This window comes from Penicillium samsonianum, assembly GCF_028829775.1.
Source record: "Penicillium samsonianum strain IBT 33392 chromosome Unknown utg000001l_segment0_segment0, whole genome shotgun sequence".
Classification (NCBI taxonomy): domain Eukaryota; kingdom Fungi; phylum Ascomycota; class Eurotiomycetes; order Eurotiales; family Aspergillaceae; genus Penicillium; species Penicillium samsonianum.
Window position 1 is genome coordinate 25,687 of NW_026643259.1, and position 23,420 is coordinate 49,106.

Genomic DNA, 23,420 nt, shown 5'->3' on the forward strand with positions numbered 1-23,420 from the left:
CTGCGCACACAAGCGAGCTGCGCAGTCCGATACACATACTAAATGCGATAAATTACAACTGGATATCCTAACAATACACGTCTATATGAGCTTTTCCTTATAGCCTAATGCTTATTATACAATATTTTGTCACTTTAGGAAGTTTCAGGAAATTTAAGAACTTGATGATTGAGATATATATATTCAGAGGCTTTAAAGATGTAATTTTTAATACCATAACAATGCACGCTTTCGATCTATTCAAAATTGATATATACTACTTAAAATGCTTATCAATGGCTATCTGCATTTTAAAAAAATAATGAACAAATGTTGGTTGTTGAGATGTGAGTATAGCACATATCGCATTTATTATGGTGTTTCAACTGCGCAGCTCGCTTGTGTGCGCAGCTCGCATGTGAAATACGTTAGCGGGTACTTTGATTACTAAGGCATGTGTAATAGTAATTCAGGTATCTTAATTTTTCTGCCGTTCTAAAACAAGGAATTCAGGCATCAAGCCCCCCCTAAACTGGGTTTTGAACCCTGGCCCTTATACCGCGTCGTAGGTTACGCTTCGGAGCAACAAACTATCCGTTACCAGCCCAGTGGGGCCCACGTCCGCTTCTTAATGAACCCTACTTTCCTCAGGCCCTGTCGACTATGTTTGCCTCGGTAGTATACCCTTGCTTTCAACATGTTTTATTCAGTATACAATTGAGTCGTATAGACACACCCAAAACAAAACAGTTTCGCAGACAGATACGCCATAACTCTAGGCAACAACACGCCCTCATCTTCTAATTTCAACCCAACAATTCCTGCCAGCTAGATTTTGCCTGTCATCTCCAAAAACCAATCATCACAAAGCTATGGCATTGGATTGGCTGCCGTTCTATTTCAAGTTGCTCATCCTGAGGCGACTAACTCGGCTACTTGCTTGGCGGGATCGGAGAAGTCCTGCTTTATCACTCACTCCGAGCTCCCGAGCCTGCATCCCATCGACTCTGTCCACTTCACCTGACAGTTTCTATATTCCTTTCTACCACCCCTCTGGTTACAATCAAGATACTGCGAAGGAAGCGCAGTACCCCATCGTCTTAGTCTTTCACGGGGGAGGCTGGTGTGTAGGACATGCTCGCCATGACGAACGTTTCATTGGGACACTTATAGCGCGCGGTGCTTTCGTTGTAGCAGTCAACTATCGCCTCGCACCCGAAAATCCATATCCTGCTCCTGTGGCAGATTGCCTTGATGCCATACTCTATATCTGGAAAAAGTCTACAGCTATGGGCCTCGACAAGCACCGTATATTCATTACCGGCTTTAGTGTCGGTGGTTAAATGGCGTTTGCTTCGCTATTTATGCTGTGGAAAGCACTAGAGGAGAAAGACCCGCGGATTGATCCTGCGATAGTGGGCACTGTCAAGGGTATCACTGCATTTTACCCACCAATGGATCTGACCAAATCCAGAGATGAGCGTGCTGCCTCCAATCCAGCCTTTGTTGCGCTCAAAAAAAAACCCGCATCGTCTTCCAAGCTCATCGGCGACATTTTCGACCGAGCTTACTTTTGGAATCTGCAAAAAATGCTAGACAAAGGCGAAATGTACATTTCTCCGGGACTGGCTCCTCTTCACCTGATGAAGATGGCTCTACCAACCCGGATTTTTCTGAAACTTGCGGGCTTGGATCCCTTGTTGGTTGAAGGTGAAGCCGCAGCTGCTCGACTGAAGGCTGCAGGGAAGCAGGTTGATTGTGAGACCATTGCGATTAATAAATAAACGCCCACTATTCTCGTAGATATAACTGCCCTTTATCCCTCTCGTGGTCTGACGAGTACTGCTGCTCTGTTTGCAAGCCACCTTTTCCGAATATCCTAACCCAACCGATGCAACATGGGTTCTATTGTGAATAACCAACCGGTTTCTGAGCTCACAGCTTTGGAACGTATCGGCCCCAAGGGCTACCTTCGTTATATCTTCCCGTTCCAGCTCGAAAAGGAGTATGGCTTGGATGAGACCATTCGGGTTCTTCAAGCCGGGTACCAAGCTCTCACACAACGAATCCCAGAGGTCGCGTGCGAAGCCGTTCCCGATGGCAATTCAAAGCAAAGGGGTGTGATGAGACTTCAGAAACAGGCGAATGGCGATGTAGCGTGCATCGTGGTCAAGGACCTACGTGAGTCCTTTCGATCCGATTATACAGAGTTAAAAGATAAATCCTTCCCTGTCGCCTCCTTCGACGCCGATACGTTCTGCCCCCGTTCTGTTTGGCCTTCAGCTGGCGATTGACTGCCAATTTCAGTTGTGCAGGCCAATTTCATCCATGGAGGGTTGATCCTGACGTGGTGCATCTTTCACATGGCGGGTGACGGTACCACATTTTATACTTGGACCAACATATGGGCAGAGGAGTGTCGCCGGGCACAGGGACTGGAGGTCCTAGATCCCATCCAGCTTCCACAGGCCATTTGGCAAGACCGCGCACAGGTGACGAAATCGTCCGGCCATAATGCTGGAAAGCTCGAAAGCCATCCAGAGTATACCCTTCTTCCTTTCACACCCCCGGGAGCCCCGCCAAAGATGACTTCCCTGAGTCATCGTGGTCAAATTTTCTATTTTTCGCCAGAGTCCTTAGCCGCGCTGAAGGCAGAGGCGTCCCCAGCGAATGCGACCGAGCCGACCGATCAAAAATGGATCTCGACCAATGATGCTCTTGCGGCGCTACTCTGGCGTACGGTCATGGCAGTGCAGTCGCCCCTAGAGACATTGGAGGGCGACCCTGTGTCTTTTTCAACATTGCCATTGACGGGCGGCAACGGACAGATCCCAAGCTGCATCCAGCGACTTTGGGATGTTTCCTAGCGTATGTCTCAGTCTCGGTGCCTATTCGCAAAATGCTTAGTGCCATGAGTTTGGCCGATCTAGCGACGGAGATCCGCAAGGCGATTCTGCGGGCCGATGAGCAGTTCACGGATGACGTGGTAGCTCTTGTAGAGCAGCTTGAAGACGTCGATCGACTGGTACCTACCGCTTTTCTGGATGTTCCCGGCTTCAACTGCGTGCTAACCTCATGGGTGAACTTCAAACTGTACGGATTGGAGTGGGGACCACTGCTGGGCAACAATATTGAAGCTGTACGGGTGCCCCATGTTGGTTGCATCAACGGCGGTCAAGTTGTGCTCCCAGTTTTGCCGAATGGTGGCATGGAGATTCTAGTCGGCGTAGAAGAAAGTTGCTTGGGCCGACTGTTGGATGACCCCTTGTTCACAAAATATGGCGTCGCTCGGTAGAGCCTTCATGAATGCGAATAATAATTTGGTAGAATTATATAACTAGTATATCACACGATATCCCCATGATCATATCGTTTACCCACTACTTGCTTTATTTTGTTGTTTTCCACAATCAAATTTGAAGAGCCAAGCAATTTACTCCAAAATTGCCCTGATATTTGGGATTATGCCGCAGTTTGTTGCTCGACGGGTTTTCGAAAGTACAGCGAATGCGATAAGGATCATCCTGGTAATTATCGATATTCTCATCACCATAGTTCTTTGTATAGGCATTTAATGTGGTTTATTCTTGCCCTCGGCTCGAGATTCCGTGTATCGAGGTAGAGTTCGGATGGTGATTTGGTCTTTGGTGATAACGACTAGGAGAGGGTTTCTAAGTGTCGCTGCGAGCTCGTTAACGATAATGGATGGGATACACTACTCACGTCAAGTAAATAACAATGCGCTTTATACACGAATGTCATATTATCGACAAGACGAAGTCAGTCCTGTCCAAGGGAAGCCAAGGCACCTCTCCAGATGCTTCAGCTTCCGCGTAGTAAGACGGGTGTGCTAAAAAGTGGGCACATTGGTGAAATGAATGGTTACGATAAGCAAGGAAATTGTGCTTTTTCCATAAAAGAATCATTTTGAAGAAATGGTTTTTGGTCTAGAGGGATCGACAAAGAAAAAAGAAGAAACTAATTAGGGGCAAACAGATTGTTTCAACCTGAGGCATCAATCTTATAGGTAGGAAAAGAAAAAAAAAGGAGAAAGAGAAGTACAACAGTTTTGAGGGCAAAAATAATCATCTAGATTCTAGTAGAGTCGTGTTAGCTTGCTTTTTCGTATCTGAGCATTGGTGTCGGTGACGATCTCCTCATTAGGTAGGTCTTTGGATACGCCAGCTACCGAAGGGTTGTCTGACCACATTTGCCTAGGGTCCCATGAGAGACGCATTGCAAAGCCACCACACCGGCGACCCTGATCGAGACATGTTGAACATCGTGGTCGATGCTGGTCGCACTTTTCGCCCAAAGAAACACAAGTATGACAATCTGTTTGGGCAAATCTAAGTGAATTTGTTCTCTTGCCTTGATCAGAAATCATCACGTCATATGCTGAAAGATAGTCCGTTTCTTTCTTTTTTTTTGGTGTACTGTTTGTTGTAGAGGAGTCAAAGTCGCGCTCTCCTGCTGAATTAGGAAATTAATCTGAGCAGCTGACATTTCCGCGGAATTGACCGCAGAACTTTTGTCATCTTTCTCTCTCTCTCTCTATGTCTCTCTCTCTTCAGGCTACATTTAGACTAATATTTATTGACAATTTACGCCTTTTGGCCCTCATTTTTGGCCCTCACGACGGGCTATCTCTTATCTCCCATAGTTCCCCGAGCTGCCCAGAGGCCCCGGGGTGTATATTATGTTAGACATGTCGGTCATCCCATCGATACCTCCATTTATTTGCAGATTGCGCTTGTCTTTGTTTGACAGCCTTTGTTTGTCAGGGTATAAATCCCCTCCTTTAGATAGATTGAATAGATCATGATTCCTCTTCTTTTCTCTCCCCATTGCTAGCTTGTAGTCTCAATATATTAGTCACAATAGATCTCGAGCTCATTCAATGAAGGAGTTAATTCATGTTTGGTGTAATGGAAAATTTTTAATACAAAATTTAATACAAAATGAATCCCGAAATTGGTTGCTGGTAGGGACTAAGGTGTCATACAAGCTTTCTAGGTCAAGATCGCCAGCGCTTTCACAATAGAAGCTAGGGGATCACTGCCAGCCACTGTCATCATGAGATTGCCAATGTAATTAATGAAACCAATTTTCTGAAGCAACTACAATCAAGGCCACAGTCAGTTTAACTGTACTCTCTGGGTATACAATCATTTCTGCTTGCCTTTTTCCATCGTATTGAGCGCCTACCTCACTCACAGACTGGATTCGTTCGGCATCTCTGTCGCAGCAAAATAGCCATTCTTTCCCTTCCGCAATACCCAGGTAGAGTCCAGAACGAGGACTCTCCTGTCGAGTTCTGTCCGTTTCTTTTGTGTCTATCTGTGGATACAGTAGGTTTCTATATTTCGGTTGCTGTGCTTGAAATATCATGCTTCTATATGAAGTCTCTAATACACCTGGTTATTCAAATCTATTGATAGTCCCGTCCCGGTAACGTGGGAAAAGGGTTTGCCTTGGAATGAATTGAAAGCTCGCGTTACAGATGTCCATAGACAATGATACATCGTAGTCTCTATCTTTGATTTGCTGTTCCATATCGGACGCCTTGAGGGTATTATGGTCGATGCTGAGACTCTTCGAAGTTGAATATTGAGGTATCTGGGGACAAGGATGTTTAGTGCATCATATGCCCTCATTTACATCGTAGACATCAAGCCAGCTTTGGGAGCCCTGGAGGATGCCTAGACAGACTGGATTATGTACGTCTTTTGGATGAATACCTAGCTGGCTGCGATACAACCTCTTTCTTCCATATCTTTTATGACGATATATCATTCTCAAGGGCTAACTTCAGTTTCCTCAATGATGGTGGAAAATTTGCTAAGGACTTGCTTCAACGCAGGCCTTCGAATAGGTTTACTGCTTTCGTTAGTGGCAGATCAAGGTCAAGTTTCTTGTTAGCTCCAACTGACCTCATGAACATATCCATCCCGCAATCCATGCAGTCCTTGATGTTGCTTTCTTCTGCAAAGGCACTTAACGCGACAATGGGTGCAGAGTACCCCATCTGCCGTATAAGTCGGGTGCTCTCGAGACCATCGAGGATCGGCATCTGCATTAATTAGCATTTTCATGACTGTGCGAAAACAAGCTTCTTACTTGGATGTCCATAAAGATTAAGTCAAACACATCTCCCTTCTCCATATTTGATTTGACAGTGTCATATGCCTCCTGGCCGTCTTTAACAATTGTCACATCATAGACCTCCTCCAGCGCAAGCATCCTAGCATCCAAGTCAATATTTGAAATATCTCACGGAGAATTTCATTAGCACGTACCGTCGAACTACTTCCTGATTGACAGTGTTATCTTCGGCAACTAACACACGTATTCGTTTCGAGCCATCGCCCTTGTCGGATGAGCTTTTATTGGATGGCAAATTGCTGGGTGCTGATGTAGGAGACGATGGGACAGTGGGTGTGAAAAACGGTTGACTGAATCCGACCAAACGTGGTTGAATTTCTGACTTTTCAAATCTAGGCGCCAGGGGTTCGTTCCTCACTGATCCATGATTCGAGGGTGTCCGTACGGCGTTAGAAAAGTCTTCCAAGGACAGGACACTTGGGGTTCGCGATCCTGGGATGCTTGAAGCATGTGTGCTTGGTGCCAATTCTTTGACATACCCCAAAGGGATTCTCAAAGTAAAAAGAGAACCTTTCCCTTCTTCACTCTCTAGCAAAATGTCACCTCCCATAATACGGGATAACTGAGCACATATGCTGAGACCCAAACCAGTTCCCCCGTATTTCCGATTCAATCCTAGGTCACCTTGAACGAAAGGATCAAAGATCCGCCGGTGGAGATGGCCAGGAATACCTGGCCCGTTATCTTGGACTTCGAATTGAAATTTCAGCTGGCGAAGATTGGACTGTGACACTCTTTGTCCTTTGGTTTGACCATCGGCCACATCCGTGGCGCCATGAATCGACGAGTTGGTACTAGAGCCAGTCTGGGACCGTATTCGTGAGTTGCGTCGAGGCGTGTCTTTCGGAGCCATATGAGTTTCCAGTCCCAAAGGTTCATTCACAAGGCGGATGCGAACTTCTACTTTGCCATTCTCGGGTGTAAATTTGAGACTGTTGCTGACCAAATTGATCAGTACCTGGAGGATTCGATGTTGATCACCCCAGAGGACCATGTCTGCCAGTCTGCCAGGCTGTGTTGGACTGAAACTTGTATAGGTCTGTTCCAATCCGTGTTCGTGGCATATAGTGCCTTTTGGCTCGGTCACTCCACCAGGAGCAAAGTTGACGCTGAAGTCAATCTGCTTTTCATGAACTTGATTTTGGAAGATGATAGCCAGTTGCGATCTAACATCAGACAACTTGAATTCTTTTTCCTCGATCTGGATAGCCCGGTCAATTTGATTCTTACTGAATGTGAGCAAATCGTTCAAGAGGTGCAAAAGAAGATCGCCTGACTGATAGACCACCTGAAGCGACTTTTTGATCCGAGACAGGTCCTCCTCGCCCATACACACGGCACACATGCCGAGGATTCCATTCAGGGGAGTTTTGAGCTCATGAGATATGTTGGCGATAAACAATGTCTTGCTCTCGTTGGCGGTCTCGGCGGCCAATTTCGCCTTTTCAAGCTCTCTGGTGCGCTCAGCCACTCGCTCTTCTAGCCGATTGTACTGAATTGTGAGCTCGTCCGACATCTCGTTGTAAGTTTTAGTCAACTCCGTGAGCTCATCCGTGACACAATGTCTTCTTTCTTTGACCCTGGCCGGTATCTGAAAGCCTCGGGGATTCTTTGGATTGCCGATGTTCGTGGAACTGTTGAATCGCCCCAAGGGACGTCGTAGGCGTTTCACCCACATGCCAGGCGAGCTTTTCTCATTCATTTGTTCCACAGTTCGGTCAAATGTATCGCCCTGTTCATCGTCGACTTCGGATTCAATTCGTTGTGGCTCCAGGGCGGGATTATGTAGTGTAATATCGGGCTCGACGGATTTCTGGGCTGCTGTGCGCAGTCTTCGGATAGGAGCAACAGCCCAGTGGGTCAGAAGAGGGACGAGAAGGATAATGGCACCGGCTGTGCCAAAAACGCACGCAATAATAATCTTCCGTAACCGGACAACTGGTGCAAATGCTTCCGAGTGAGCCTCTTCTACGAGGAGAATCCATTGGACGAGAGTGTTTTGAGGACGGACAGCGCCCACGGCAACATTCGCCCCTCGCTCGTTTCGAGTTGACAGATCACTGATGGCTTTGTTCACGTTCACGTATGATTGCAACATGACTTGTAGGGCTATCGGGTACGTAGAAAGGACAAACGGCATATCGGTCGACATACCACTGTGCCGGCTAACCTGGGTGGGCAAAGGGGTAGGCTCGAAGATATAGTGAACCTGCGCTCCATTAAGAGCGGTAGCATGAGCAGCAGATGTGGCTGTTGCGGGCTGCTCACTGGAAGCGAAGGTGTTTGCTCTTCGTGAAGGTCCAATGAGGAGAACCTGGCCGGTATTTCCCAGCCCATCTCGCGAGCTAACAACACTCTGTAGATTCGCGGCACTAGCGACAATACTGGGGGGATGATCAGTTTGGGGTCCAGCGGTTGCTTGGCATTGGAGCAGCTACTCACGTTATGAAGCCCAAGATTTCTATATCTGAAGTGTTATTGACGATCGGCAAAGTCAATGACACCAGAGAGAAGGAGTTGTTGACTTTTAATGGACCAAGAAGCAGTGCTGAATCCAATCCAAGTGTATAATCGGGGAATGAATAGACGACCGTTGAGTCGTTGTCGCCTGGCCCGGCACGATAAGTCAGATTTGGGTACAGCGAAGGGGGGTAGCCTAGTCCATCATCTCCCAATCGTACAGAAGTCCCGTTCGAGTATGTATATGGAAGAGTGATGTTCGGAACACTGTTGCTGGTCTGGTTTAACAAGGCCTGATTTCCTCCTTTGCCGTCCTTTGAATGGATGATGGCCTGGTAAAGGTCCAAGTATCCACGGCTACCTAAAGCAGATTGCACGTCCGCTACCGAGTTTATCCAGTTCTCGTCGGACGTGTTTCCCGCATAGTAACGTCTCAAGGCTGATTGGATCAGGATTCGTGTGGCGATGGTCTTGCAGGTTGTTTCGAGAAGGTCCAAATTCGAAGCAATCTGACTGGCCTTGGTGGTCGCAACGAGTTCGAGGCCCTGCGATCTGTCAAAGGTTAGATTTTGGGATTGCATATCAGGAAGCAGCGCATACTCGACGTCCACTACAAAGTTGTAGGTGGTGAACCACTAAAATAGTCAGATTCGGTTTTCATTCGTGCGATTGCAACTCTCTACCGTTGCAATGGCTAGCACTGCGACCCCGGAGACCGCAGTCAGCAATACCAGCAGCGCAAGCTGCACAGCAATGGGAATCCTCATCCGATCACATAAGACCAAGAATGGGTAAAATCGATGAGTTTATCCGATAGCTATCACGGTCAAACGACAGATCAAGCGTAGAGAAGTCCAGATACCTGTTGACAGTCAACGTCGGTGCCAAGACCCTGTTTTGTCACACCTACATGAGTTCTTCAGGTATTTCCCGTCTTTTTTTTTATTATAATTCCTTTTCTAAGGAGAGAAGTGAAGAAACAAAGTGAAAGTGGAATGGGAAATTTGAGGGTAAAAGTGCATATAGGGGGGAAATCAAAAACAAGTCCCAAACAAGTCAACAACAGTCTAGATGGGACTAGATGCATCGAGTGGCGGAGTATCCTGGATATTTTGTATCTGACACGCGACTTATCCTGTTCTACTCCGTACACTATATTATGTTATTATTTGAGAGAACCGTTGGCTTTTGAACGTGAAACTGGGTGAAAATTGCCGACTGCAAACTCCACCGCGATTGGACGCATGTCGTTGCCGAACATTGTTGGATTTCTCGACCTGTGATTGGGTGTCCTTTTCTAATTTTGTTGAATTTGATTGAAAATGTCTACAACATAATATCTGGTCTATTTCTATGGATTGTGGCCTAAGCACGTACCCTTGAGTGTATCTAGATTAACGACGTATACATATATATACTTCAAGGAGAGTCTTATTACTAGGGTCAGACTAGACCAAAAATTAACAAGACGAGAGCAATAGCAGATCCAAACTGGCTTCTTAGGGGTTGGTTGCCTCGATTAACCTCAGCAGTGCTGCTTGTGGCTTCACCTTGAGTCTCAGTGGGAGTGTTTGACGTATTTTGAGAATTTTGAGCAGTCGATGTCGATGTCGATGTGTTTTGTGTGGCCATATTCATGTGCTTGAAGGCAACCAGGTTCGAGGTAAAGAGACTGGTAGCGCTCATTTGTGCCCCCATACCTGTAGTACCATCCCATTTTGACTGGTACCACCGTTGCCCGCAAATAGTTCCATTCTCTCGACCGGTACATTGCCTCGCGGCTCCAACAGCGGATCCCTGCAATCTTCCTAGGATCTCGGATGTGGTATAGGGGGCCATACGCGTGACAACCGCAAGGTCAGATGCAAAAAGTCCCTTGAAAACCTCTTGGTCTCGGGTGCAAATTCCGGAAGCTTCGCAGCTGATCTCTACCATGATTTTGCCACCGTACCTCTCTGGGAAGAAATTGTGGAAGCTTGTGTTGAGAAGACCATCGAGGCCTGATTTCCATTTGGATGTTTCCCCATTTGTCTGTGTTTCTTCATGTCAGCGATCGTCGCAATCTCCATTCAGACTTCACTTGGGTACTAACCACGTTGTACATATAGGCAGCCCCACTGATATATGCTCCATAGCTATAAGTCCACTGTAGATCCCCGTGTGACTTGCAATCGGATTCAACATCTAACACATCGCCAATCGTCCATTCGGCGGTGTTCAAAATCGGAACACTAGCACTCCAGTCCCATATCTTCTCCGCCCAGTCAGAGTAGGTCTGATTTTTGGTATATCGGGCCAGACGCGCAGAGAGCTGGAACAATCCTCCGTTGCTGATAGCATCCTTAGTATTGTACCCAATCTGGTAAGGCCAGATCTGCCAGCGCAAGCCGCCATTGCAGCTCCTAGTATCCCATCGCGCAATCTGGGCCTGAAACACGCCCTCGGCTAAAGTCAACCACGAGGGCATCGAGGAATCCTCAATGTATTCCAGTTCTGCGGCGGTCATAGCAGCGAGACCCCACGCCATTTGGTCGTCATTGCCCAGATATTGGCTGTAGTTGGCAGGGAAGTAGTTGTTATCCCCACGCTGCCAATACATGCCTTGACTCACAGCTTGATTGTTGGAAGCGTCACCAGTAAAATACCAATATTGGATCATTGTCTGAAATAAGGCAGCGCCCTGCCACCATGTCCCATCAAGCTTTCCCGGAATGTGGCCAGTGATGTTGGACGTGTACGTCGACATGGTGTTGAATGCCGCAGTCGCAGCCGCATTCTTAATAGATTCTGCTTGCATGTCAGATATAATTTGTTCCCATCGATATATCAATAGAATAGCCTACGCTCATCATTGGTCTTGAGATCAATTGCCGCGACAGAGCCTGCCAGGAGGGCAACGGCAAATGCCTGGAGATTGTTGAACATACTGCAATCACACAGAAGCAATCCCTAGATCAAATAACCCTGAAACGTAACCTGAAGAGAAGGAAAAGGGGGGGGTTTTTTTTTTGGAAAAAATCTCACGAATCGGAAGTCCGAACTTTAGTTCGAGGGTCTTTCAGGGGCGTCACTTGGCCCCAGTGCGTAACATGTTGGTAACAGTAATTGATACCTCGATATTTGGCTGGTAAGATATCTGGTGATCTCGTTTCGTATTGTGTATTTATGTATTTGTGTATTCATGTATCTTTGGCCCCTTCTAGTATGTACTTGAAATGTATTATTGTAGGCTGCTGAACCCATGCATATCACTACCTTTTATATACTACTCCGTACAAGCTTTGAACTTGGATGTCTCTCTCTCTTCCAACCGGGGGCCCAAATTATTATTGGAGGGTGTGAAAAGAGCTCTATTACACAACAGAAGATGGCTCGTGAATGGAAAAGCACAAGTGTTTGTAGATTGTTACATATTTCCAAGGCTCTAGCATTGCTAATCTAATAGTTCAAAGTCAGTCAGATAGTGAGACATTCGCATATTCATTGGTTTAAGCGTGGCTTCAAGTAGACCTAAAAGGCGCGAACACATCATGTATTTGGGAGTCTCTAATGATCGAGGTAGCAATTGTCAATGTTCAAGTCTTAAGGATCAATGGTTTCAGTAGACAGAAAATGCCACAGTTAAGCTATGTAAAAAGTGACAGAAGAGCAAAGAAAAGAGAAAAAGGACTGATTCTCTATAAAAAACAGACGCTAAATAGCGAAATGGAAGCCTGACAAACCAGGCATCAAGGCAGTGACCTGTCTTAATAAGAAGTATAGTTGGACATTTAACAAGTTGTACAGGTTGAACAAATTCACAAGATGATACTCCATCTACTGGGTGTAGCTGCAGCCATTGGGGTTCGAGGTCTCCACGACACGAGCGGCAATGCCCACACAGTCGGTGTTGCCAGCAGGGTTGGCAACGCCAGCAGAAGCCCAGATGCTCCAGGCACCGTCAATGCTGTTGGGGCAGGCAATCAGATCGTTTCCTGCAAACTGGAGGTGGCCATCCTTCTCGGTCCAGCCTTTGCGCTCGGAGTTCTTGGGGGTGGGCTGAGCACCAGTGGTGTATCCAATCTTGCCCTGGCCTGTATATCAAAGTCAGTTTATTTACCAACATAGTGGGATTGTGAGAGTGATAACATACCCATGCCGGAGCGATCAACGTAAATCTCCTGGGGAGTGGCGGACTGATCATACAGGTACAGAGCACCGTCATTGATGTAGAAGGTCGCCTGCTGCTCCTTGGGACGAGCGCAACTGGCACCCTGGCTGGGCAGACCAGCGAAGATGCTGCTCTTAGCAGCGTTGAAGGCAGAGTATTGCACGCCACTGCCAGAGTGAATAGCCACGACACCAAATGTCTTAGACTGGGTGGAAGGGGCGGCGGAGACAACGGCGCTGACGGAGGCAGCGATGGCGAGGTTCTTGAGCTGCATATTGGCGATGAAGGGGGATGAGAAGATTGGATTGAGAAAATACAAGAATGATTGAATTGGGAGGATTGATAGTTGATGTTTCTAGAATTGAGATGCTGAAATGCTGTCCCTTTTATATGTTGTACTTAGAAGCGCCACTCCCGTTGCCGAGTTGATGTCTCACCCATTGAGACTATTCTCGAAGCCAAGTATTGGACTACATCAGACTACAGCATCAATATTCCACAAATTGACATCAGCGTGACTCTTTTATGGGGCAATCTTGTCGATCTCTCTCGTGGTTCTATCAATAATGTCTTATCCCTGAGTAGTAGTGTTAATGGGATACCTAGGTACTCTGTATAATCCATGGATATCCCAGATCCGAATTCATTCATTAGATATAACAAGCACTTCATAACTCATTGTTTGCATTTGAAGCGTCAGGTCAATTCCGTTGAATATCCTGAACAAAATATCTTGCCCCTAAATGACTTAATATCGCTCCCCCACATTTCTTTCATGTTTCTCCGAATTTATACCCACATGTGCACAATATCCGAATCAAAGCCAATCAGGGTCCAATGCCTTTCTGCACCGGAGAAACATACATATACAATAATAGGTCTACTATTTAAACAGGTTTTCTGCCTATTTTCAGTCATTTCACTTATTATGGCTGGCGGGTTCCTTCAACAAGTATCCATAAATAGCACCGGAGTGTCTCACCGTTCTGTAGACTGATTCGAAATCTTTGGCTTCTACTTTAGGGGCGGAGTAGTACACTTCAAATATTATACTATTCATCAATCTTAAAAAGAATCCCATGGCTTATCATGAGCATTGAATAAGACGGACACTATAATACATATACATATTTCGCTTCTTGCTCCATGATTCCACGCCGAATCATGAAGATGCAACGCCTAGAGATGAATTTCCTATCTCGAACCAAACCAGGATTGAGGGAATTTCCGTACAAGCACCAGCTTGAGCACGCTCATAACCCATGTTGAGATATGCTAATAACAAGAAAGCAATTGTCCTTACTCAGGAGCAGCGCACGAGAAGACACCACCAACTTCTCCTTTGTCGTACTTGATCATCTAGGTGAGCCAGTTAGTAACACAATTCTTGCCCCAAGACAGACTATCATGGAAAAACTTACGATGTCATCAATGCTGGAATAGGTTCCTCCAACAAGTACCACCATACCGATCAGGAAAATCACCATGTTGGCGACTGCCTGCAACAAGTTCTTGGGGTCTTTCCAACTGCCTTTCCGAAGGAGCATGAACCACATCATGGCAGGGAAGTAGAAGGTGAAGCCGGAGATGAAAAGAGCAGAAGAGATTGAAAGCAAGTCGTTGAAAAAAGGAATCACCTCGGCAATGATGAATGCCACAATTGTGGCGGCCGTGATCACCGCAAGCCATGTCAGCCATCCCATCTTGGTGTTGATGAAGCGGATGGGGGAGTTGGCGAAGATGCGACCATGAACCAGACGCCCAAATACAACGGTATTAATCGAACCACTGATGAAGATCACTGGGAGAGCAACGCCGTATGCAACGCGGCTAAGAGTAGTTCCGGCAGAGGTAAGTGCAGGGCTGGACACGTCCTGGCCAACAAAGGCGTAGATCGTAGCACCAGTCACCGTGTAGATGACGATCTCGGTGATACCTAGCGTCCAGATTGACTTAACAAAGTCCCGAGGAGTGTGCATTTCATCCATAAAGGAGAACTGGCACATGGCAAAACTGTAGGCGAAAACGATGTTCGTCACAGCGATGAAGGCTTCGGTGAAGGTGATATTATCCTTTGGCCACGCAGACCATGGGACTCCGGAGAGTCCAGCGGGTGAGCTAGTCGCCTGCACGCCCGTACCGATAATTGTGATTCCAATGGCAATGATGATGGATGCAAAATCGACATAGCCCAGAATGGCCACCTCGGTGAAACTGGGCGGGATGGCGAGTAACAGCAGGATAATGGCGGAAACCACGGCAAAAATGATCGAGCAAATGCCGCTTTTGGTGATGTCGAGGAATGCGATGGTTCCCGTCAGACAGTGCGAGGCCGTGAGGAAGATTAGTTGGAGACCGAGCATCCCATTGACAAGCTCATATCCAAACCGACCACACCCTAACCGATGGCCTAGCAACCGACCCGCATCGGCATAGTTGGCAACCTCGGGGAAGGCCAATTTGACCATTCCGACAATGTAACTGGTATAGATGGCGATGAGGCCGATGCCCACACAGCAGAGCACACCGGGGACCATGCCTAGTGTTGCAAAGGTGGAGGGAATCGACAAACTGCCGAGTGCAATCGCTTCGACGATGAGGACGATGGTGAGTCGCTTCCAGCCGAGACGGTTGAACTTCTTGATGCCATGGTCATATATGTTCCTCTCGGCCTCGCTCATTTCCCCGACCATGTCCCCCTCAAACGGCGGTGGGGGAGCATATGCGGCCTTCTCGCCTTCTGTTTCCATCACCTTGTCGGTGTCATGGCTGTTAGAGATGTTTTCGAGGCCCATGATGTTGGAAGTGAGGCTAGTCTGCCAGGCGAAATGGAAGGGAGGAAGCCGGGTATATAAGAAGGCAAATTTCGCCCACTTCGAATGCGGGCACTATCAGGAGGCAAAGCAGGATTTCCATGACTAACGGGATTTTGTGAACTCTGCTTGGCTGCTCCAACACGTGGAGTACGACGCTGATCCACTCAAAGTGATCGACCACCCAACGAGCTCACCGGAAACAGGGATTGGACCCATTGTGAATGGGGTGGAAGGGATTACAGTGGAATTTTAGGCGAAACGTAGCCCGACGCCCCATTTTAGTGTCCGCTGTGCGATAAGAAGGTTCGGAACGTTAGGTAAAAGAAATTCAACATTGGTGTAATGCGTAGTTCGAGAGCCACTTGAGGGCCACTTGAGGACCACTTCAGAGCCACCGAGTGCTTTGACGATGTTACACTATGGAGTCTCTCCCCGCGTTACTGATTGCGGGGGAAAGAAACCAAGAAAAGAACAGAAGAAGCCCATCGAAAAACAAGAACTATATAGAGAATAGAGATTTTCTTTAATCACGCCACAGAAGATCCCGAAAGCCGAATTGCCAATGAAAGACTCGGAAGTGTTGGGGGGCGCCGACTTGCCCGGTCTGGGCGGCCGATAAGATTTTGGGTCACGTGATTGGCTGCAAACAGAGCAAATCACATTCAACATGAAATGTCCACATATTGTCTTGCTACGTATTCCAGTACCTGTCCTACATTGTCCTACGTACTCCTTACAGATTATATGGAGTACAAGGTTCAGACAACTCCGGGTATTCTCGTATACCATGCGAACCAACTTCCTCCCCCCCCAAAAATCGAGAGACCCTCTTTGGGGTATATCGTAAACCTGGAGATGCGGAGCGCCACCAACGCCATTCGGTTTAGCGGCCGTGGGAAAATAGCGCAGATATTGACTTCATGATTCGCCGTCCTGACCGAAATGTCAAATGCGATGGAATGGGTCTCCCCCAGACTCGGACTGGTCATAGACATCATTGCGAGAAATTCCCCAGTCTCCAACTCATCCGTGGGATCCGGGGCCTTTGTTCTCCATACGTAATAAACTCAATTCCTCCAACTTTCGCATCTACAATTCCGTAACGGGGTCATTGCTTATATCGGTGCTAACGTTCCCGGGCCCCCAGACTAGTTTTCCCGCGAATCGAGACATCCGCTAGAAACACCGTCGAAATACACGGAAGCTGCGGGTCAGCTCGGCCATGATCACTCAAAAACCTGAAACACGGCACACCCCATGCGCGATTTAATGTTGGGAATCCAACATGCGTCTTGTACGATATTTGCACTGAAGATCCTCGTCATATAGCGTGCGACCTCTCCCGACCGTGGCGATCTTCGTTCAGTTGCTTCATTCCCCCCCGCAGCTGTGTCAAATAGAAGTGGGACGACTTCCTCTAGCACCTTTTCATACCTACAACAGCGGCTGTGCCAGCAATCTGATGATCATACATAGCAAGATACAGACGTGTGTTCTCCATCCTCATCGCAATCTTCGCCAACTCACGGAATAGCCACTGAGAACGCCCATTGTACTAAATTTCCGCACTCGAAGCCTCGTTTTTGGAAGACCATACGACAGGCTTCAGCTTGACTACGGATATGAATAGCTTTATCCCTTCGCTTCATTCAATGGGCTGAGCATTTAATTGATAATCCACAGGCAATACTGCCGTGACCTAACACCAGGGACGACCCATCATGTCCAGGGCGACGGAGGCTCCACCGAGTTGATGGTCGCCTTTTGAGTCACAGAGCTCCTGGATCCGTGACACCCTGGTAGGGTCCATATAAACAGGTGTCATCAATCGGGTAACAGAAGTAAGATTCTAGGATAAACTAAACATCTACTGTCTCATATTTCTCTACTATATGCATACAACATACCTCATATGTCTTGCTTTTCCTGCTTTTCTTGCTTCCACTGCGGTAAAGCCTCTGGGCAATTGGCCAAACACCAAACCCACACTACCACATCAATTCTCTAGCGGGTCTCGACTATGATTCTTCCTTCAAGCAGTCAGTAATTGACTTTCCAACGTAATCCACGTTTTGTTTATTGAGGCCAGCAATTGATATGCGAGAGTTGTCTGCCATGTAGATGTGGTATTCCTCTGATGTCGCCACATGTCAGTATGTCACCAAAAGCGTAATTCCAACGACGGAACGAACCGCGAAGTCTTCGCACAACGCTTGGGGACAGTCCCAGAAATCCAAACATTCCGGACTGGCGGATCAGGTGCTCCCAAGAGCCAGGTGCGCCTAGTCATGTTAATAGATCTTTGTTTACTCCAGACAGGCGATGCTTACCGGAAGACACCAGACTATCATACAATTCCGACCTCATAGAGCGAATGCGGCTGCTCATGGTAATCAGATCATCATGCCAGGCCTCCCTAAGGGTAGCATCGGCTAATATGGTGCTCGCAATTTTCGCACCATACGCTGGAGGGTTCGAAACTTCAGAACGCTGAAGCATTTCAAGCATTGATTGTGTCTTTACGGCCGCTTGTTCGGTACTCGTTGCCAATAAAAAGCAGCCGACCCGTTCCCCTATCAAATGTTATTGGGTTATCATTTTTGCCATGAACTGACCGTGGCACGGGTCGATACCATAGAGACCCATGTTTTTCGCAAAAGACAGACACATGCCAGCTTCCAAATCCATCTCTTCGACAAATAGTCGAATAGCAAAGGCATCACTATCAACATTTCCGGAGTTAAACCCTAGATAAGCAGCGTCAAAAAGTGGGAACAACTGCCTCTCTTTAAAGAGGCGCGCAAGCTCTCGCCATTGCTCCTCGCTCGGATCACACCCTGTTGGGTTATGAGCACATGCATGGATGATGAACACAGAATTGGGCTCGGCCAGTTTCAGTGCAGAATAATAAGAATCGATGTCCAAATCTTTTGTCTCTGGGTTGTAGTATCTGAAGGATTCACATTGGAATCCAAGGGACGAAAACACCTGATGGTGGTTCGACCAAGTCGGCTCAGGGATGTATACTTTTGGAAGAGGTGTCTTGCAAGCTCTTAGCAACAGCCCAGCCAAGTGTAGTGCTCCAGTGCCGGAGAGGCTTTGGCAAGTCGCCAGCTATTTATACAATAATCAGCTTTTGCATTACTTCAATTTTATGACGAGTGCGGAGGCGCCAGTACTTTGTCCTGTTGCTTTTGAAACAGCTCTGGGCCCAGTGCTAACTTTGCAGCCTCTTTGCGGAAATCTGCCAGGCCGACAATAGGGAGGTATTCGTGATTCAGCTCCTGTGATAGCAACTTCCGACTCTCCCTGACCGAGGGAAGAACCCACGGGTTCCCATGCTCGTCGCGGTACGTACCCTGGCCCAAGTTGACTTTCTTGGGAGATGTGTCTGCAAGGTACTGAGCAGTCAACGCAAAAATTGCATCGGGTGGGATGAAACGAGCCTGGTCAAACCAGGACTGAGTGGTAATGTTTCGAGTGATGGTTTCAGAGGTCATTGTGTAAAATCGGCTCGATTCGGGAGTTCGACGGAGAGACTGCATGCTCAATCTGGGCTGTTGTTTAGTATTAAAGGAAGCTGTATACCGACAACTTGACGTGATATCATACTCGGGTTCCAGGCCGAGTTGCCCAAATACTCCCCGCACCTGCAGAACCCCACCGGAGTAGATAGTACATACATCTCGGAAATAGGGCCGAGTCAAATAAACCAGATTCAATCAGATTAAAATTAGAAAGATATCTAATTCGTTGATCGGGTGGAGGAGCCGAGAGTGGACTCATTTAGGTTGTTGATCTCTGTACAAGATTGGCTTCGTCGGTTCTGGCATCCGACATTGGTAGTTCGAACATCAAAACAGCGGCCAAATAGCCTAAAATAATCGGAGATATGGCCGTTTGCCCCTCATTTCGACCGAAGAGGGGAATATCTCTCATCAGATATGGATATCTTATAAGAGTTATACTAGGACTAGAGCTACTGGATTAGCACAAACTTCGACATATACTTCTACAATCTCTACAGCCTCTACAACCTCTGCAATGGGTTCTCAAACTGTTTCTCCCCAACCTCATGTCCCTTCATCGGGAGTCTGGTGTCCTGCGGTCACTTTTTTTCACCATGACACCGACTCGTTAGATCTCGCCTCTCAATCCAAGTACTTTGCCTATCTATCCAAAACCGGGCTAGCGGGTCTAGTGATCCTGGGCACCAACTCAGAAGCCTTCCTCCTCACTCGTGAAGAGCGATCTCAGCTCATCTCAACTGCACGAGCCGCCGTTGGGCCTGACTTTCCCCTGATGGCCGGTGTCGGTGCACACTCGACCAAGCAGACCCTCGAACTCGCACAGGATGCCGCGGCCGCCGGTGCCAACTACCTTCTTGTCCTCCCTCCCGCATACTTCGGCAAAGCTACAAACATGAACGTGGTGAAGCGCTTCTTTTCCGAAGTGGCAGCCAAGTCGCCTCTTCCAGTGGTGATATACAATTTCCCGGGGGTGTGCAACGGGGTGGACATGGACTCCGAGACCATTGCCGCTATTGCACGGGAGCCGGGGTCTGTGGACGCTAGTGGACGGTCCAACGTGGTCGGGGTCAAGTTGACCTGTGGATCCGTGGGAAAGATCACTCGGCTGGCTGCAGCATTTGCGCCCGAGGACTTTGCGACCTTTGGTGGGCAGTCCGATTTCCTGATTGGTGGGCTAGCTGCAGGAAGTGCTGGGTGTATTGCTGCCTTCGCCAATGTCTTTCCCAAAGTGACGGCTCGGATCTATGCGTTGTATCAGAAGGGTCAGATTGTGGAGGCGGTGGAGCTCCAAAGGAAGGCGGCGGTCGCAGAAAGTGCCATCAAAAGTGGCATTGCGTCAACTAAGCATGCAGTGGCATGCTACTCCGCTCAGTTGGCAGAGATCCAGGATGCAGCAGGTAACCTGGCCCCTCGACACCCTTACGAAGAGGTGGGAGAGGGGGCCAGAATCGTGATCCGAGAGGTGATGGCTGAGGTCGCTGAGATCGAAAAGAGCCTGTAACGAACTAGACTTGTATTAATGAAGATGAGCCTCAGTTTCTAATTTTTCTTTTTTTCCCTTTTTTTTTTCCTTCTTTTGACCTTCATTTATCTGCTGTGGTTAATTGTAGTTTATGTTGGGATGTTGAAGATGTTTGAGATGCCTGGTCAAGGGGTGGTCAATGGAGATTTCGGGGATGGTTGCCTGATAATCCAGGCCAGTAACTTGGGACATCTCTTTGTCCTTTCGCCTTGGCTCAACAGTTAATGCGGTCTTATCCTCTCCCTTTTCTTGACACTCTTAGTCCGAGGGGCTATTAATAGCCACACTAGTATAGCTCACACGCATTCTAATCGGCCCGATGGGCATTTGGGACTCCGAGCTCAGTAATCAGTACTCCGTACGGAGTACGAAGTAAATCTAGGTACATATGCATTTGAGGTATAGAGGCTTTGCATAATGATATTTTGCATAAAACCTACAACATCGGTGATATAGCCCTAATTGCATAGTATTAAGAGTAATCCCAAATGAACCTCGGTTTAAAAGATGAAAAATCTCTTCCAATCACCAAAACATCGGCCCAGCCGAGAAAATCGATTACTGATCGGGCCGGGACTAAGTGGAGATTGTCGGGATCTCGAAGATATTAAAGCCAATCAAAGGGCTGTTTCTATATTTTCTCTTGTGTTATGGAGGAAATATGAGGAAATATGAGGAAATATGCAGCTTATTATTCTATCTTCTCCCCCCACTGCAGCTAAAACGAGCAATCCCTCCGATATGGACGGAGGACATGTATTACATATAGTAAAATAACACTAGCCCTACAGTCTTGAAGAAAAATTTTACCTAGCACATTATCACATTCTACTTTATATCACATCTCACGCAGATCGCAGATCTACCTAGCTCTAGAGGTAATCTCCGAGTCTCAACAATGGAGGTCTCCGAGACTACCAACTCCTTGCAGTTGCCAAACTCCATCCCATTCTGGCGACTCGTTCTCAACCCCGGTGCTATCACCCAAGAGGTTGCTGACCACCCTTGTGCCGGCTCAGGGACCGAAGAAGATCCCTATGTCGTGGAATGGATGCCCAAGGACTTTCGGAACCCTCTTCAGTTAAAGACGTCCATGAAATGGTTCATCACTGTGGTCGCCGCCCTCGAGACCTTGGTCGTTGCTCTGGTCTCCTCCGCCTATACTGGTGGTCTTCTTCAAATTCAAGAACGATTTGGCGCGACCTCCGAGGTTGCGACCTTGGGAGTATCCCTCTATGTACTGGGCTTTGCCTTGGGCCCTCTCATCTGGGCCCCGATGAGTGAAATCTTCGGTCGCCAGCTTGTCTTCGTCACAACCTACTGCGGCTTGACCATATTTTGTGCCGCTTGTACGGGCGCGGAGAACATCGAGACCCTACTGGTCTTCCGATTCTTATCCGGTGCTTTCGGCTCCTCTCCCCTTACCAACTCAGGCGGTGTTATCGCCGACATGTTCATGGCTCGCGACCGAGGATTGGCCTTGTCGGCCTTCGCGTTAGCTCCATTCCTAGGACCCGTTATTGGACCCATCGCCGGTGGTTTCCTCGGTATGTCTAGCGGGGGCTGGAAGTGGGTGATGGGTCTCTTGGCCATTCTCTGTGGTGTTATGTGGATCTTGGGAGCCGCGTTGAAGCCTGAGACTTATGCCCCCGTTCTTCTTCGCCAGCGTGCGAAGACTCTCTCCAAGCTCACAGGTCAGGTGTACTACAGCAAGTTAGATATCGATCAAGGGCGTCTCACTTTGAAAGCCGCCTTAAAAATCTCCCTCTCGCGACCCCTGATTCTTCTTTTTCAAGAACCTATCGTCTTGCTGCTCTCGATCTACCTCGCTATCATCTACGGAACCCTCTATATGCTTTTCGGCGCCTTCCCCATCGTGTATCAGCTCCATCGTGGATGGAATCAAGGTGTCGGCGGCTTAGCCTTCATCGGTGTCATGATCGGTATGATTGGTGCCGTTGCCTATTCAATTCCTGAAAATAAGCGCTATGCGAAACTTCTCAAGAAGAATGGTGGCTATGCGCCTCCAGAAGCCCGCCTTCCGCCGTGTATGCTGGCCTCTATTGCCCTCCCTATAGGACTCTTCTGGTTCGCATGGACCAACTCTCCATCCGTCCACTGGCTTGCAAGCATCGCTGCTGGAGTTCCGTTCGGGTTCGGAATGTTGCTCGTCTTCCTCAGTGTCTTCAACTACTTGATCGATGCTTACACCATCTTCGCGGCATCTGTCTTGGCAGCCAACACGCTACTACGGTCGTTGTTTGGATTTGCATTCCCCCTGTTCACCAGGTACATGTACGAAGATCTGGGAATCCATTGGGCATCCTGTGTTCCGGCTTTCTTGGCACTTGCGTGCGTGCCTTTCCCCTTCCTGCTTTATAAATATGGACTGTCTATCCGAAAACACTGCAAGTACTCTGCGCAGTCTGAGGCCTTTGTTCAAAACCTTGTTCAAGGAATCCAAAAAGCCACCGAGGAGCCTATCGAGATTGAGCCCGAGATGTCCCAAACCACATCGGCAAATGATGAGGTCGCCTCGCTCTCTCACAACAAGGAGACCCCCGCGGATGTTCACTCAATTCATCACACTCTTTCACGCACTTCCACCAATGCGACGCATACCATGCATCGGGTGCCTACATATGAAGCCAATCCTTACAACGTTGACCGCGTTCATACACGGGAGTCGTTCAAATAATCCTAGCCATCGATCATAGAAGGGGAACATGGGCGTTTTGGAGGACCTCTGAGAATATCAAGAGCGAAAAGGTCCAGTCTTTGGACTTCACGTTTTTCAA

At 47.8% G+C, this 23,420-nt stretch overlaps 12 protein-coding genes across 12 annotated transcripts; 7 read left to right on the forward strand and 5 right to left on the reverse strand.

The window, feature by feature from the left end:
* Positions 1-851: 851 nt before the first annotated feature.
* N7471_000008 (alpha/beta hydrolase) lies at positions 852-1,322 on the forward strand (the record flags this gene model as incomplete). Its single annotated transcript, XM_057272729.1, has 1 exon — positions 852-1,322. One exon carries the CDS (start codon positions 852-854, stop codon positions 1,320-1,322), a length of 471 nt encoding a protein of 156 aa, XP_057140908.1.
* A 21-nt stretch (positions 1,323-1,343) lies between these two features.
* Positions 1,344-1,763, forward strand: N7471_000009 (uncharacterized protein; the record flags this gene model as incomplete). The annotated part of the gene is made up of 1 exon (XM_057272730.1): positions 1,344-1,763. One exon carries the CDS (start codon positions 1,344-1,346, stop codon positions 1,761-1,763), a length of 420 nt encoding a protein of 139 aa, XP_057140909.1.
* Positions 1,764-1,877: 114 nt separating this feature from the next.
* Positions 1,878-2,273, forward strand: N7471_000010 (uncharacterized protein; the record flags this gene model as incomplete). Its single annotated transcript, XM_057272731.1, has 2 exons — positions 1,878-2,160; positions 2,188-2,273. 2 exons carry the CDS (start codon positions 1,878-1,880, stop codon positions 2,271-2,273), a joined length of 369 nt encoding a protein of 122 aa, XP_057140910.1.
* Positions 2,274-2,342: 69 nt separating this feature from the next.
* On the forward strand, positions 2,343-2,846 carry N7471_000011 (uncharacterized protein; the record flags this gene model as incomplete). Its single annotated transcript, XM_057272732.1, has 1 exon — positions 2,343-2,846. The coding sequence occupies one exon, from the start codon at positions 2,343-2,345 to the stop codon at positions 2,844-2,846; it is 504 nt and encodes a 167-aa protein (XP_057140911.1).
* A 32-nt stretch (positions 2,847-2,878) lies between these two features.
* N7471_000012 (uncharacterized protein) lies at positions 2,879-3,274 on the forward strand (the record flags this gene model as incomplete). The annotated part of the gene is made up of 1 exon (XM_057272733.1): positions 2,879-3,274. The coding sequence occupies one exon, from the start codon at positions 2,879-2,881 to the stop codon at positions 3,272-3,274; it is 396 nt and encodes a 131-aa protein (XP_057140912.1).
* Positions 3,275-5,777: 2,503 nt separating this feature from the next.
* Positions 5,778-9,371, reverse strand: tcsB (putative sensor histidine kinase/response regulator TcsB/Sln1; the record flags this gene model as incomplete). The annotated part of the gene is made up of 7 exons (XM_057272734.1): positions 5,778-5,859; positions 5,913-6,052; positions 6,100-6,223; positions 6,279-8,528; positions 8,587-9,156; positions 9,205-9,239; positions 9,288-9,371. 7 exons carry the CDS (start codon positions 9,369-9,371, stop codon positions 5,778-5,780), a joined length of 3,285 nt encoding a protein of 1,094 aa, XP_057140913.1.
* A 676-nt stretch (positions 9,372-10,047) lies between these two features.
* N7471_000014 (glycoside hydrolase family 76 protein) lies at positions 10,048-11,529 on the reverse strand (the record flags this gene model as incomplete). The annotated part of the gene is made up of 3 exons (XM_057272735.1): positions 10,048-10,635; positions 10,697-11,391; positions 11,448-11,529. The coding sequence occupies 3 exons, from the start codon at positions 11,527-11,529 to the stop codon at positions 10,048-10,050; spliced, it is 1,365 nt and encodes a 454-aa protein (XP_057140914.1).
* An 891-nt stretch (positions 11,530-12,420) lies between these two features.
* On the reverse strand, positions 12,421-13,028 carry aspf34 (cell wall protein PhiA; the record flags this gene model as incomplete). The annotated part of the gene is made up of 2 exons (XM_057272736.1): positions 12,421-12,677; positions 12,737-13,028. 2 exons carry the CDS (start codon positions 13,026-13,028, stop codon positions 12,421-12,423), a joined length of 549 nt encoding a protein of 182 aa, XP_057140915.1.
* A 1,025-nt stretch (positions 13,029-14,053) lies between these two features.
* N7471_000016 (putative amino acid transporter) lies at positions 14,054-15,549 on the reverse strand (the record flags this gene model as incomplete). The annotated part of the gene is made up of 2 exons (XM_057272737.1): positions 14,054-14,113; positions 14,176-15,549. The coding sequence occupies 2 exons, from the start codon at positions 15,547-15,549 to the stop codon at positions 14,054-14,056; spliced, it is 1,434 nt and encodes a 477-aa protein (XP_057140916.1).
* Positions 15,550-17,588: 2,039 nt separating this feature from the next.
* N7471_000017 (Aspartate) lies at positions 17,589-19,070 on the reverse strand (the record flags this gene model as incomplete). Its single annotated transcript, XM_057272738.1, has 5 exons — positions 17,589-17,704; positions 17,763-17,852; positions 17,901-18,143; positions 18,186-18,684; positions 18,750-19,070. 5 exons carry the CDS (start codon positions 19,068-19,070, stop codon positions 17,589-17,591), a joined length of 1,269 nt encoding a protein of 422 aa, XP_057140917.1.
* Positions 19,071-19,614: 544 nt separating this feature from the next.
* N7471_000018 (dihydrodipicolinate synthase family protein) lies at positions 19,615-20,601 on the forward strand (the record flags this gene model as incomplete). The annotated part of the gene is made up of 1 exon (XM_057272739.1): positions 19,615-20,601. One exon carries the CDS (start codon positions 19,615-19,617, stop codon positions 20,599-20,601), a length of 987 nt encoding a protein of 328 aa, XP_057140918.1.
* A 919-nt stretch (positions 20,602-21,520) lies between these two features.
* Positions 21,521-23,320, forward strand: N7471_000019 (MFS transporter; the record flags this gene model as incomplete). The annotated part of the gene is made up of 1 exon (XM_057272740.1): positions 21,521-23,320. The coding sequence occupies one exon, from the start codon at positions 21,521-21,523 to the stop codon at positions 23,318-23,320; it is 1,800 nt and encodes a 599-aa protein (XP_057140919.1).
* Positions 23,321-23,420: the final 100 nt, after the last annotated feature.